This window comes from Arachis ipaensis, chromosome B1 (genome assembly GCF_059453495.1).
Source record: "Arachis ipaensis isolate K30076 ecotype BB chromosome B1, ASM5945349v1, whole genome shotgun sequence".
In the NCBI taxonomy this organism is placed as follows: domain Eukaryota; kingdom Viridiplantae; phylum Streptophyta; class Magnoliopsida; order Fabales; family Fabaceae; genus Arachis; species Arachis ipaensis.
The window spans coordinates 145,537,004-145,551,652 of record NC_142436.1 but is presented as its reverse complement, the minus strand read 5'-3'; the positions used below and the strand labels follow the sequence as shown (position 1 = coordinate 145,551,652).

General features: G+C 36.2%; 2 protein-coding genes across 2 annotated transcripts; one reads left to right on the top strand and one right to left on the bottom strand.

The window, feature by feature from the left end:
• Positions 1 to 763: 763 nt before the first annotated feature.
• On the bottom strand, positions 764 to 9,533 carry PLDP1 (phospholipase D P1). Its single transcript, XM_021105107.2, has 20 exons — positions 9,321 to 9,533; positions 9,061 to 9,162; positions 8,803 to 8,924; positions 8,574 to 8,715; positions 7,664 to 7,834; positions 6,922 to 7,095; positions 6,467 to 6,709; positions 6,233 to 6,349; positions 5,868 to 6,007; positions 5,389 to 5,538; positions 4,958 to 5,114; positions 4,331 to 4,864; positions 3,837 to 3,947; positions 3,080 to 3,226; positions 2,792 to 2,989; positions 2,593 to 2,694; positions 1,896 to 2,027; positions 1,549 to 1,614; positions 1,327 to 1,388; positions 764 to 1,249 (listed from the first exon to the last, which is right to left on the bottom strand). The coding sequence occupies exons 1-20, from the start codon at positions 9,531 to 9,533 to the stop codon at positions 1,003 to 1,005; spliced, it is 3,330 nt and encodes a 1,109-aa protein (XP_020960766.2). The 3' UTR covers positions 764 to 1,002.
• Positions 9,534 to 11,940: 2,407 nt separating this feature from the next.
• On the top strand, positions 11,941 to 12,922 carry LOC107638801 (glycine-rich protein). Its single transcript, XM_016342200.3, has one exon. It carries the CDS (start codon positions 12,077 to 12,079, stop codon positions 12,650 to 12,652), a length of 576 nt encoding a protein of 191 aa, XP_016197686.1. The 5' UTR covers positions 11,941 to 12,076; the 3' UTR covers positions 12,653 to 12,922.
• Positions 12,923 to 14,649: the final 1,727 nt, after the last annotated feature.

The following is a 14,649-nucleotide window of genomic DNA, read 5'->3' as shown; positions in this document are numbered from 1 at the left end:
TGTGTATTTATCAAAGAAGAAAGTGTATTAAGTAAGGGAAGAGAATACTGTGTCCTCCAGGGATTGTGGTTTCTGTTTTATAAGTGAGGTGTGAGTTAGTTGCGATACAAATGACCGGGATTGTTTGTTAGTATCTTTTTAGTTCCGAGGAATCGTCACGTGCTTCTTCTTAGCGTATCCTGTTGTGGTGGGTTTCGGTTGGAGGATAAAGCTGACTCAGCCAGGAGTGATCGATGCCGAGATCTTAGGTCGGTTACAGTACTGGGAGGGTGCACACGTCAGTTGGGATATGGCTTCTAGAAGTGGGTTGAGAGATTTTAGGGGCAGTTACTTATTTGAATAAGTGTTATCTGCCAGCTATCTCTTGAACCCGACTTCTTTGGAAAGAAGTCTGTGTTGAGTCCGACCTCTTCTAAAGAGGTCGGTGAATAACGAAGGCCAATCTTTAGATTGGGCCTTTTGGTGTATTTGGACCTGGGCCTTAGTGTTGGGCCAGTGTATGAACAAATAGTATGAAACGTTTTATAATATCTATTATTTTGGATGACTATTCACATAATTAATATAAAAAGTAATTATTTTAATTAATGTGATATTGTGTAATTAGATGCACGTGTAAAACTACTTTATATTGACAGTGTATCAAAATTAAATTCATATAATAATAATTAATAGGGATAGAGTGAAAAAGAAAAAATGAAAGTTGATATATTAGTTGAAATTAACGGCAAATAAAATAACAAAAAGCAAATAACAGTATATATGAAAATTGATGTTATTTTCATTTATGAAAAAAATGACGAATTTCATAAACATTCTAATACATATTTTTTTCTTGATATTGTAACTCAAGTGCCCCTCGCCAGGGGTTCTCTCTCTCTCTCTCTCTCTTGCAGAGTTGCAATAGAAAAATCTCTGCAAACAATAACTTACAAAACCTCACGTAAAAAAAAAAAAAGGTGTGTGTAATGGTGAAACATATCTCTTGCTGAGACATGATAGTCAATGGAAAACTTGGGCAGCATAGAACTCGCCTTCATTGAAAGCAGGTCTTAGATTTTCTAAGCTCATGAACTCCAGGGGGAAACTAACAAGGTGACCTTTCACTGACGCTAACCTCTCCATGGGATCAATGCTCTCAGTAACTCCGTCATGATGATTTTCTAACTTTTTTGGAGCTATCCCTAGATCAATAGTACTGTGACCTATCTTGTCTTTCCAAAAAGCAACGCTTTGTCGGAAAGCATATCTGCATACATAATACAAAGCATGTAAGAACAAGAGACAAAAGAGGACGGAGCATGACTCATTCACCCACTCTCCTACCTGTTGTGTATCACATCATTAGGAACACAAGAAAAGACATCCTGGTAAATTTTAGTATTTTCCTGCAAAATGCAACCATGAACAATGATCAGCAATGTTACTAAGTTATTATTACATTGGTATACATGTTCACTGTTGTTCACATAATAACCAACCATGCATAACTTTTGTCTAAACCATCTCTGTTATTTTTTTTGTATGCATACACATGTTTCTAATTACCTTTGCTCTTGCCAACCAAATGTCATTGTAGGTAGACTCAACAACTGGATCCATTATTTGATTGGCCTGAGGAAAGAGATGGAAATTTGCATTACAAACAGGGACAGATACACTTATATAATTGTGGGGGTAAGTGCCCTCACTAAAATTTAAAAATGTTCTAAGTAGTACATAAGAATTATGTATAATTGTCCTCGTTATGTTATTAAATTTGACTACTCTGTCTCTCTTATTTTATTTAATGTTATATATACTTTGTCCCCACTATTAAAATGTTCTAGATTCGTCACTGGTTACAAATAGGCCGTGCGAAATGAACGCTCTCCAGAGAATTGAAATTTACTAACCTCTCCTGCTCCAAGACCTAAATGCTCAGACCATAGTGACAATCGGAGAGTCAAGGAGAATTTTCCTGCCTTCCAAGGCTTTCCATCCATATAGGAATCAATCAGTTCTCTGTCTTCTATAACTACACCAATCTGAAATGCATATGTGGGAGAATTAAGAGGACACAAGGTGATGCAAAAATTATGCTCTGATAAACAACTTGAAAGCCCAAGTAAAGTTTTTCAAATGACAATCAACAGACCAATTCCTGAAGATTTTAAGGGTGAGATAATAATTAATCGAGAGTCCTATGATAAAACAAAGAACTTATATTGATTCGCAAGTCTGATGAAAATTATTCTGTCTTCATTTCAGTTGCATTTTGTAGGCTAAATCTGTTACCTAACAATTTTTGAAATATGCATCAAATTGACAATTTGGACTAGGAAATTCAGTTATGTTAAAACTTAAAACTATAACTCTTAAATGTGGAATAGCTTGTTACAAGAAAAAAACAATACAGAGTAAGAAAAAATTGTTGCAAGATGTTGACTACATCAGTCCGAAAGTATAAAAATTACATTGGCTGGAATGAAACATCAGCTACACTTGATATAGTTCTAGAGGGGAGTGAGATGAATCAGCAAAGAAAAAATTTCGAATAACCTAACAAATTTGGAATGCCTAAGATGGGTGAAACAAACGTTTGGAATGTACCTCAGAATCTCTGGAGCCAAGTAAACTCCTATCATTAATATTAGCAGATCCAATCAAACATGTACAATCATCAATAATCATGATTTTGCTGTGAACATAGATCTGAAATATCCACAAATGATTAAATCTTTGAAGTATGCATATATGACTAAGCTGACTGTAACAACTTTGGTATAAGACCATAATGGCGAAAGAGTACCTGGCTGGTTACCAAGGGAACACTTTCACAAAGTCTACCATGTGCCCTGAGGCCGAAGAAAGAGATATAGTCATGCATTTTTGAACCAAGAAGTTCATACAAATTATGTAATATAGAATTCTGTCCTCGGCAGATAGTTCTATACTGCCAATGCATTATGGCTCTCACAGAGGCTGCACCACTGTCGTCCAGGCCCCCCTACACAATAAAGAAGTGAGAAAACCATTCACACACAACACACACGCTCACACATTCTTTCAGTGTTGAAGAGGAAATAAAGGAACCAACCTGGAAGCCAGGAAGGAGAGGTATGACAATTATAACCCTGAAAGTTTTCTTATCGTCGTAAGCTCGCCTAATGCGTTGATATAAAGCTTCTGATACACGATTTCGTATTACATCATCCCGTGAAAGACCTGAGATAAAAAATTGATTCTGGACAAGTTGCCCAGGACAAAACAGAACAATCAGAACTATGTCCTTGAACAGACTTTGGAAGAGAAAAAGAAGGCATCACAATCAAAATTAGAAAGTGAAAGTTGAAAAATTGGAAGCCATCAAGGTGTCAAAAGGAACTAATTATCTCTTTGAGAAAACCAGGAGAGAAGCATTTGGAAACTGGGAAATAAAGTCATAGCAGCAGACACTATGGAATTTCTACAATCAGCTTACATAAAAGAGATGATAAATGCAAGATATATCAATGAAACAAGAACTGATTACTGCTTTAGAATAGACATTACTCTAAAAATGTCAACATAGCATAAACAACATGCAAGTCAACACATACTGCTATAATCCTGATAAACAACCGTCTAAAGATATTCTGAGAGGACAGATATTCTGTAGGAAATATTAGTATGCCATTTAATGTAATTGCTACCCATATCCACTAGATGTTATTTCAGTACAATCATGAGCTTCTAGACAGATTTTATCATTAATAAGCAAAATTAGTTTTGGCATGATCATACGCAAAGCCATCGTATTTCAAATTATTTACCATGCAGTATTGATATGATAAAAGAATTGTAAAATTTGATACCTCAATGTAGATGAAATATTCTGCCTTCTCAATTAGAGAGCAATATGCCTTGTGGATGCTTTCTTCGGTTTGGCTTGTTCCAGCTGACCATTGAGTGACACTCCTAATAACCTATCAATTAGATGATGTTTTAATAGTAGAAAATACAATGACAAATTGAATTATATATACCGAATAGTATAGGAATAAGATATGTTACATCCTTAATAAAATAAAATTGTCAGAGAATCAGAAATATCATTGATGTCCAATGGATTTAGTTTTTATGTTGCATAAAAAGAGAGATAGTTTAGATGCTACCAACAAATACCCGTCTTCTCTTAACAATCATATTTGATGCTGAAAATAGAATAATTATATTTCATTGAAACTTTAATGAGATGAATCAGATGATGTCGCATCTCCATACACACAGGAAAGAAATTGCACAATGCCATAATTCATTGGCACAATTTGTTTAAGGTGTGGTCAGTGCACAAAAGAGAACACCACACCTGACAACGACACGAAACACGAGGGCCAACTTGTCCAGAGTCTTCTGCAAAACCTCCATGCTCACCAGGTCCTGGTGTTTTCCACCACTCTTGATCTGAATTCTGGACATCACCAAGAGATACTCTATCTAGAGACATTTTCCTTTGATGACGCACTTGCACACCATCAAGATTGTCTACAAATCCCTTCATTGGTGTATCAGAACTAAGTGGTTCAACTCTGGTCTTCCATAAAGAGAAAGAAAGACCGCTGCTGAGCCTACTAGCAGTCTGGTCACGCAGATATGAAAATGAGCTTGACCCACTTTTGGGGTCTTCTTCAGAAGTATTGAGCCCACCAGACTCCCGAGGCAATAGTAAAGGAATATCATCAGTTGCTGAGCTAAAGGAGTCTTCCCTCATCATGGTTCTGTTGTTGTCATTATTCTTGTATTCAATCTTCACCTCTGTGTCCTTTCCCAAGTAATGTGGAATAACCATATGATGCCGAGGCATAAGTAATGGTATCGCTTGCTCATTTGGAGCTTTGTTCCTCTGAGGGGAGAAAAAAGGACATTATTTCTGTCCTATTGAGTATTTAGCACTAGAATGCATGGATACTTCAACACAATAGCAGAAAAAGTCTACCTTGGCAAAATTCCATCTCTGAACAAAGTGCCTCGCTATGTCACGACAAGGGGGCCCCCAAAGTGCACAATGAACATCATGCCAAGGCATACGCGGGTATTTTCCACGGTCCAATTCATCTTTCATCATATCTTCCCATGAATTTGGTTCAGATTCCCTGCCAAAATTGAAAACAAATCCATGCATTAACAACATAAAGTTAATATTTGATCAAGTAATGATGGGTAATATCTTAATACACGCCTAGTGCAAAAGCCAGAAGTTTTATATTAAGTATCCAAGTGAATTTGAATAGGCAACTAAACTACTCTGAAAACTCATTAAACAACATTAATGGCTAGTATAGAACTGCAGTGTGATGAATTACCAATAAAAAGAAACCTATAAAAAGTTTCTTGTGATCTTATTTTCCGATTACGCACAAAAGTTACCTTGGATTATAATAGTCCTTTCCTGGCCAGATAATAGGAGGGAGATCCCCAACTTTATGTTCAGGGGTGTCATAACGACCAAAGCACAAATCCAGTCCTCCAATAAAGCAAATCTGGTGGTCAACAATCACAAGTTTCTCATGATGCGACCTATATATTATCATGAACCCATATAAGAAACCATAAATCTGTAACATATTTTATTGACTATGCTATGTCTACACCAAAATCAGTCACTAGTATAAAATACATATTGGAACACAAATACACATTGAAAATAAATTAAACTATATATATATATTTATACACAAATATATTTGTGGCTGATTTTAGTAGCTGATTTTGGTATACGAATAACATTTTTGATATTCTATACTTGCAAATACAAACTTAGAAAATATTCTTTCTTCACAAAATAATAATAATAATAATAGTATAACAAGATATACAACTAAGCTTAGGAAATTAAGTTTGCATACCACAGGTAAACACCAGTAGAAAAGTGGTCAGGATAGCGTAATACCCTCACATTCTCGTGAATGCTAAGAAGCTTTCTCCTGCTATAAGAACTATTGATTTTCAAAGCAAGGGCTACCTCTTTGTAGATAAGAACGAAAATCTGCATGTTTGGAAAAATAAAAAGAATCATGAAGATCTCAACATGTCTTTGGGGAGAAAAAATCATGACTAAATAGCTGATGAGTAGCAACTCCAACTAAGGAAATATTATCACAAGTGAAACAAATGCAAATAAAATAAATGAAAGCCAACATTCTCAGAAACCTTCAAAACTAATCAGTAAGTTGCAAAGCAGATGGCTGATAGGATTCACATTAACAGTTACCTGGACCCCTTGCTTAGCTCTTGCTTCCAGCAAATTATCAAGCCTTGATGAAGCATGAGCATGAAAAGGGCGCTTTAGATACAGTTCTGGGCACAACCACCAGCCACAAATAAATATCTGCATGAATTTCTCGATCATTGAACAGAACTCAAAATTGATCATTATTTTCCTTCTTGTGATAAAAAAATTATGCAATAAGTGGCCTCAAATGTTCTGGTACTAGACTATACAAACCTCTGATTTTGCATCCTTGATTGAAGAAGCAATTGCCTCAAATGCGGCACGACCATCTACAAACCATTGGGCCTGACTTCCATCTTTGATCAAGCCTCTTGGAGGAGCATAAGAACCATAGCGGTGGGGATGACACCATCCTTCAGGGGGCTTGAGTCCAGCATCATTAATTGCAGTGACCCAATCTTTAACTTTAGCACTACTTTTTACTCTAACTCTAATACACCGGTTTCCACAAGTTACCTACAGTTTGCTAAGTTCTGTATTAGAATACCATCGTCCTCAATAAAGGTTTAACATGGATATTACACATACTAATCAGCTAATAACCGGTAAGAGTTATAAGCACAGCAAGAGAATATGAGCTGCCAATTTAGCATTATATCCTCTTAAGTCATAAGTGACAAGAGTAAGACAATGAGGCAACAACAAAAATACAAGAGCACCTTTCTGACCTTAAACGAATGGCGCAAGGGATTTCGATCCTTCATTTCTTGTGCCAGTGATTGACGATGATCCACATTCCCATCGGAGGAAGGTAGTACATCAAAAGCAATAATGTCCAAAGGTTGTACATCAAAAGGATCTGCTAGCAGTGCTAAGAACCCAGGTTTCAGTACTGCCCAAACCTGCACAGAACAAGACAGGAAGCTGATACATGGTAAAGTTAAACCAAATATAATAGTGTTACTCAACAAACTTCATGAAACAATAGTGAAAATAATAACATCAATGCTTCATGACATAAACATCAAAAATCAATTGATCTACCATAAAAACAGAACGTTCTTACAATTTAAGTTTATCTCAACATTTGATATTTGTATTACTGTAGTATTATATATAGACAGAACATTGTCCCTTATCATATCAGTCTCAAATTTCTGCATTCTGGTATTCCTGAAAGCCTGGTTTAAGTATGAAGTCATGCACATGTTTTCACCTAAAAAACTTAAACTTTTAGAGAGATGATTCGTAACAATTAACAAATATTGTATCGTTTTAATTATGGAAATAAATATATGAGGACAAAAGTACCAGTAACTTAACAGTCCTAACAAGATTTTCTGATTACTTCAGTAGTTCCAATGTATTATTGTTACTATGCAAGATGCAACCTACTTTGTCTAACATTCTTCAAAACAGATCAAGATGAATGAAGCATATTGCCTAGTCTCAAAAGCAGGATTTTGTTACCTTTTGCCAGTTATCATTACAACAACTAAAACAATCAGACAAACAACACTTTCTGGAATTATCATCCTTTGAAAATTTTGGGAGATGCATCACCATCACATAATCTTCATGTAGCTTGGAACCATATTCAGGTAAAAAGGATAACTTTGATACCCCCAGAAACTTGCAAACCTACAGCAAGAATGCAACAAGAAATTACAGACCAGTCAAACAATTGATTCTTCAATAACAAATGGTAAATCGGCATGAACATTGAATGAAAACAAAATTTATTACAGATTTAGAGGTAACAAGGTCCATATCATATGAGATGTATGACATACCAAATATGGTAGCTAAACATCAAAGTAACTTTGAGCCTAACAGAAGCAACAGTCAAAATAAGAAGGTTAGAAGGAGGTTTCCAACAACTTGAGTGGTATTTTTGTAGGGTGCACACTTGGTTTTACTTGAACTTCACACACAAGGATGTGTATCTTGGAAATTTAATTACTTTTTGGTCAATCAATATTTCAATAAAACTGATAAACTTTTAATTTTCTATCTCTCCCCCCCCCCCCCCCTCTCTTCCCCCCTTCCTTTTCTTTTTTTTTTTTCTCCCCCTGTTTGGCCTTTTTTTAAGCTTTCTTTTATTAAGGCTGTCAAATATGATATGAAGTTAAATTGAAGAATAAAAGAATAAGCATGCAAGAAGTGAATGAAGCCTCAGTGTTAAATTTTCATCAGTTTGTATTTGCGATATACCTAGTTATTATACTTATATCTGGCTATGATGTCCATGCAAATGAGTTAATACTAGCTGGGTGCCTCGGTCATCCTCAGATGGAAGCAAATTGCCTTCATTTCACATGTTACACTAACAAACTAAAGCACAGTCCTTGAAATTCCAAAGTGAATGCACAGCACATACCTCTCTCGAGTTAACAATAGTTATATTTCCCAAAAAGTGATTGAGATACCCCTGCATCGCAATCTTTGCCCTGTCTGCTGTAGTCTCTTGTGTTCCTAAAGCTGGCCGCAGAATTGGTAGAGCAGCACTAGATGGAACATCTCTGGAACAAAAAGCAACTGATGAGCGATTCCAGCCACACAGGATATCATAGATGCAGTTCTAAGATCCTGGTGTTGAGGGTGATCACCTTTCTTTAACACTTTCATCATGATGATTATTTAAAGGCATGACTTCATCGTCAGCTTCATCATCAATGTGCACCATAGCTGCAAGGTCTCCTATTCCTAGATTTTGAAGCCAGTCTTTAACCTTTAATATAATATTTGAGCAAAGATTACATTAAAATCCAAATTTTTGCAAGGTGTAATCAATCAGGATCACATTATAAATAATCTACAAAAGCACTTAGCTTCCAATAGAAAATTAGAACTGATTAAAGACATACATGCTCTTGCTTCTCATGAATTTCCTCAATAAAGGCGCGCTTCTTTAACATAAAATGTAAATAAAACACTTGGGAAGCTTTCTTCACCAGCTGCCACTTGAACTGATGATGATGGAATGAACATTAATAAGTAAATAAATAAATAAATAAATAAATAATAGTGAACATTGTTCAACATGAAGCTGGCATGTGCGGCAGTTATGTCACGTGATCTCGGGATCGCGTAATTGAGAAGAAATGGAGACGGGAGAAAGACGTACCTGTCTGTAGCGAAAAAGAATGGTGTAAGATAGGAGAGCGGGGGTAATGTCGGCGGCCTCTGGCCGAGACACCGATATAATGGTGGCTTCCGGCAACTCATCGAAGATCCGACTAGGCTCCGGCGGTTGCCAGAACGACGACGTCGAAGCCTCCGGCTGAATTTGGTGGTACTGGTGGCTGCTGCTGCTGCCACCGGCAATTCGCGATTCCATGAACTGTGTTTGGGTGGATTCGAATCCGATCCACGTACAGATTTATTTCTTTATTTATGTTTAATTTTGATTGATTAGAAGTAGACGGGTACGGCAGCTTGAACGTCGAGGTTCGACATGTGCATGGCTTCGCTTCGCTTCTTTCTTTTCTTTCTTCGCTTTGCCCTTTCCACCTTCTTTTCCACTGAAATGGACAAATCTTTTACACACAAAAAGCCAATAGCAATTTTATTATTTTGCATATTTAGTTACAATTTTTAGTGGATTAACAATGGGATTAACTTTGATAGAATCTAATTATAAATTTTAATTTTTGATGAATTAAGAATGTAAAACGCATTTAGGATTTTCATTACTAAATTTATATTTATAATTAAAATAGAATATTAACTTAATGATGTCTACTTTTTGGTATCTGTATATTTGTATACAGTTTATAGTTTATACATTCAAATATTATATCTTTACTAGCATAGTAGTATATTTTCCACAAAACTGTAATTTTTTTCAAGAAATTAAATAAATTAATTCCCCTCTGTTAGATATGGACGAAAAAATATAGCTCGTGTGCAATTAGTATTTCCCAGCGTGTTTGGTTTGCTAATTAAAAGACTCAACACAAATATTAGCGTTGATACCTCGATCTAAATTATAAAACTAGGTCCAATAAAAATACAAGGTTTACCTTAAAGAATGGCCTCTATTGGATACTCGCTTTTTTGGAAGGTCGGACACTGCATCGATTTATACTTATTTAAATATAAGTAATTGTCTCTCCAAATCTCTTTTACTATGTCTATATCTCAACAAACTCTTAAGATATAAGATAAGATAGAACTACTGTCACTAGAAAGGTCATCAAACTCTACTATAAATATACTGTATCCTGAGGTATAACTTACGTTTTACTCTACTAAAAATCTATCTAAAATACTTACTCACTTAAACATTAGAGTTCCTTACAGGTACCACCCTCAACCTCTTCACGAAGAATTCGGACAAACAGCACATCGGCATTAAAGAGGACGGACGCTACCACACTAAGAGACCTGAACCTCACGTTCAGGCCCAAATCAACGTTTCAGGTAACTCCCGGAACAATTATATATATGGTTACTTTTATATTAAAAATATATATATATTTAAATTTTTTTATTTAAATTAAATAAATATATAAATTATGTAAATACATAAAATATAAAGTAATTATGTAAATACATAATCATGCACATTTCGAATGCTGAAGAGTAAGATTAAAAATGAGCATATTTCAGCGTCTTAGATCTCATTCTATGACCGAGCAACGCCGTGACATATCCTAGCTGCACTCGGTATATATTTTACATGGGAGATCGGGTACTGAGCACCCAAAATATGTTTAATTTTAGAATGGAATCTCAGCACCCGAGATACGTGCAACATCCCTAATTTGGGACTTAACATCCGAGATATGGTTAAACGTGTAATTTGACTCTCAGCACCCGAATATATGTATTATGGTTTAGGTATCTCTGCACCCAAGATATCTTGGAGAATAACTCTATTTATAGAGCCCATTCCTCAACCATATTTCGAATGTTGAGGCTCCAATTAGACATCTTAAACGTATTTCAGGTACTGAGACCCCCTAAAACATATCTTGGGTGCACTCAAGATATGTCACGGTACGGCCCAATCACAGAACGGAATCTCAAACATCGAGATATGCTCATTTCTTGTCTCACTCCTCAGCGTTCGAGATGTGTATAGTTACGTATTTACGTAATTACTTCATATTTCATATATTTTCATAATATATATTTATTTAATTTAAATAAAAAAATTCTACATTTTTTGGTATTGTAAAATTATAAAAGATATAATATTTGTTTGGGCGCCGTTCTCGAGAAAAATCCTTTTTAAATGATATTTTTTTAAAAGATCTTTTATAAAAGTAAAAGTGATTTTATGTTTAAAAAAAATTTTTATCTATTAATTATTTGGATAAAATAAGATAAAAATATTTTTTTGTTCATTTATTATATAAAAAATTTTTTTTTTTTAAATTTTTTAAAAAAATATAAATAATAACTTTTTAAAAAAATATTTTTTTAATATTTTTATTTTTACTATTAAAAATTTACTAAATATTTTAAAAAATAAAAAATAAATTTATTAATTTAACGCGCTCAAACAAACACATACACCCATGGTAAAAAATGGTAAGCAATAATCAGATCAGATGGTAATGAGTAATGACCACATTGTTTAGTGTAATTGGGCTGGCCCAAAATCCTAACCCATGACTGAAAAAATCAATTCAGATCCATTGGACCTCAGTTGACCTGTGACCACATAACGAGATTTCCTAAAAACGACAGAGGACGCTGTCACAGTCCAACTGACACGTTAGCGTTTTGGCCAAACTTGCAGTCTTCACATTCCTCAAAGCAAACCTATTCCGATTCTTATTTTGCTTCCCCTCTTTTTCTTTCTCTTCTCTCAAAGTCAAAATTCAATTCCACTTTTGACAGATTCATTCATTCCCTGTTCGGCGAGAGATCATGGCGATGATTGCGGACATTCTCGTTGCGGCTGACACCGTCGCAGTCACCGCTGCGAAAGGCCTATGCGTCCTCCGTAGCTGCCATTCCACCTGCAACGTTTCCGTCACCGATTCCCTCGCCGACCAGATCTCGGCCATCCTTCAGCCTTACGACGCGGTGGCGCCGCCGCCAGTGAAGCCTAGATCGTACAGGGTGCCGCGTCGGACGCTTCTTCGGAAAAAACGACGAACGAAGCGCAAGTTGTCCGGCGATGGCGCCGGGGACAAGGGAAACGAGGGCTTTTTCTTTGGCGACGGAGACGATGGTGTTTTCGGAGGCGGCGGCGGCGGAGGGTTCGGAGGAAGCGGCGGAGGTTGGAATTTCAATAGGTTTGGGGACGGGCATAATGATTGGGATGAACATTCGATTCCGGACCCTGCGTTCGATTTCGTGTACCAGGTGCTGTCTTGGATCATGCTTTCGAATTGCATCCATTTCGCGTTCAAGAGGATCGTTCAAATCCTTGCGGATGGCGCGATTGTGGATTCTGGTGATAGGGAAAAAGTTCCAGCTAGATTAACCCCAATTTGTTGATTTGCTAGTTCATACTTCTTGGACTGATTTTATTTTCAATTTAATATTTGCCAGATATGATGATAGTTCTTATTGAATTGGAATGCCATGTAGAGATAGCAGATGCTTGATTATTACTGTCTTTATTCCAAAATCGAGGAATCATGATCACATTACTCTTGAACATTTCCCCCCCTCTTATTACTGCCATCATTGTACTTGTACAGTGTATGCTGTAGGATTGATTGGTTGTTTAAAGTTTGAACCTACCGGAGTTGAAGTGTTTAATCTTTTTGAGCTCTTTTGATTTCAGTAGTTTGGTTGGCTTGTTTGTTCGAAATTGCCTCAACCTCAGAGTATGATTCATTGCTAATAGAATAAGGAATTTTTACATGATCAAAAGCACGATGACCATTCAACTTCTGTGTGGTAACTTATTCGTATGCTTGTTTGTATAAGTTGGGTTCGGTGTTTACGATATGATTTATTGTTAGCTGAATAGTAGTCTTTCTTAAAATGAAGGCCGGGTATGTGTGTTTCTTTGCTTGCTCCCATATATAGCGATGGCAATACCACCCGAACCCGCGGGTACCCATCCCGCCCCTACCCGCTCAGGGCGGGTAATTATCCTCCCCGCACCGGGGTGGGTTCTTGGGAGGGGGGGGGCGGGCGGGGTCGGGTGGAGGTAATATCCGTCCCTACCCGCCCCGCTATATATATAATATATATAATTTTAATATATAATATGTATAATATATGTAAAATAATTAGTAAATGATTAATAATATTGTATCATATTTAAATTTTTACTTTAATTTATGTTATGTATGTGATGATGGTTATATAAATTTTGAAATTTTATTTTATTTATTAAATTTTAATAATTATAGGGGCGAGTAGGAGCGGGACAGGTACCCGCAGGGGCAGATTAGAGTTCAACGTTTTATTACCTGCGGGTAGAAGCGGGGCGGGTTCTATGCCGGTTGTTGTACGGCGGGACGTGGTTGGGTAGAGCAAAAACCGGTTCCTACCCACCCGATTGCCACCCCTACTCCTATATGTTTCTTCTCGAATTGTGTCAAGAAAGTGGCAACCCGATTCTAATCTTTGTCATTTTTTTGCTTCTTTGGTTTGTTGTTTTGTAAGGTTTATATCTTTTCCGAGGAGGTTGAGGGACATTCCATTGCCTTGTACATTACAAACTAGGTTACGTTATTATTACCAATAGTTTATTGGAAAAATTGATCTTGATGTTTGTTTGTTTTTTGTTTTTTTTTTTTTTTCATATTTGCACACTTTGATTTTTTAATCATGCCATGAGCCCATGACCCATCGGTAATTAATAGAATCATAGTTAAGTAGTGGAAGTGAGTCACGGCGTAGCAAGAGAAAGGAACGCGTTTTGGATTGGAGTAATAGAATAGTGGCTTATTATAACTGGAACACCAAAGAGTAAATTTTCATTTTGGTTCTTGAGATTTGCATGATTATCCATTTTAGTCTTCAAAATTCAAAATTTTTTATAGTGGTCTTTCAGATTTAGGTTCGGGTACTAATTTGGTTTTTCGATCCTTTCTGACGATGAGTCAGTAAATAGAGTGCTGAGGTAACAAAATCTTGACACGTTGGACTCCAACGATTAGATGACATGACAACATTTGATTTTGGATCTCATTTGGTCCCCGGAACCCTAACTTTTTTTTCTTCTTCTTCTTCCTCCTATTCTGCGTCGTCCTTCTCCTCTCGTTCTTTCTTTTCTACTTCCTTGTCTCTCACCCGACTCATTCTTTTCTCCTTGACTTCCTCTTTGCTTTCGCCTTCTCCGCCGTGCTCTTTCCCTTTTTCTGACATGATCTCTCCTTTTCCCATAGCAATATACTTTTGTTGATCATTTCATTTTTTTGGTGGGATTTTTTATCAATTTTAAAAGAGGTTATTGAAATAGAAGGAGTGTCTATAACTACGATAATTCAGTCAAAAGTAGATATCTTTAAAAATTATTAGCAAAAAATTCAAAT

Excerpts from the sequence above, each read along its gene's own strand:
- PLDP1 (XM_021105107.2), bottom strand. The coding sequence starts at position 9,533 with ATGGAATCGCGAATTGCCGGTGGCAGCAGCAGCAGCCACCAGTACCAC. Across the intron at positions 8,716-8,802 it reads GATGAAAGTGTTAAAGAAAG|AGATGTTCCATCTAGTGCTG; the intron begins GTGATCACCCTC and ends TTTTTGTTCCAG. Across the intron at positions 1,389-1,548 it reads TTTGGTTGGCAAGAGCAAAG|GAAAATACTAAAATTTACCA; the intron begins GTAATTAGAAAC and ends TGCATTTTGCAG.
- LOC107638801 (XM_016342200.3), top strand. The coding sequence starts at position 12,077 with ATGGCGATGATTGCGGACATTCTCGTTGCGGCTGACACCGTCGCAGTC.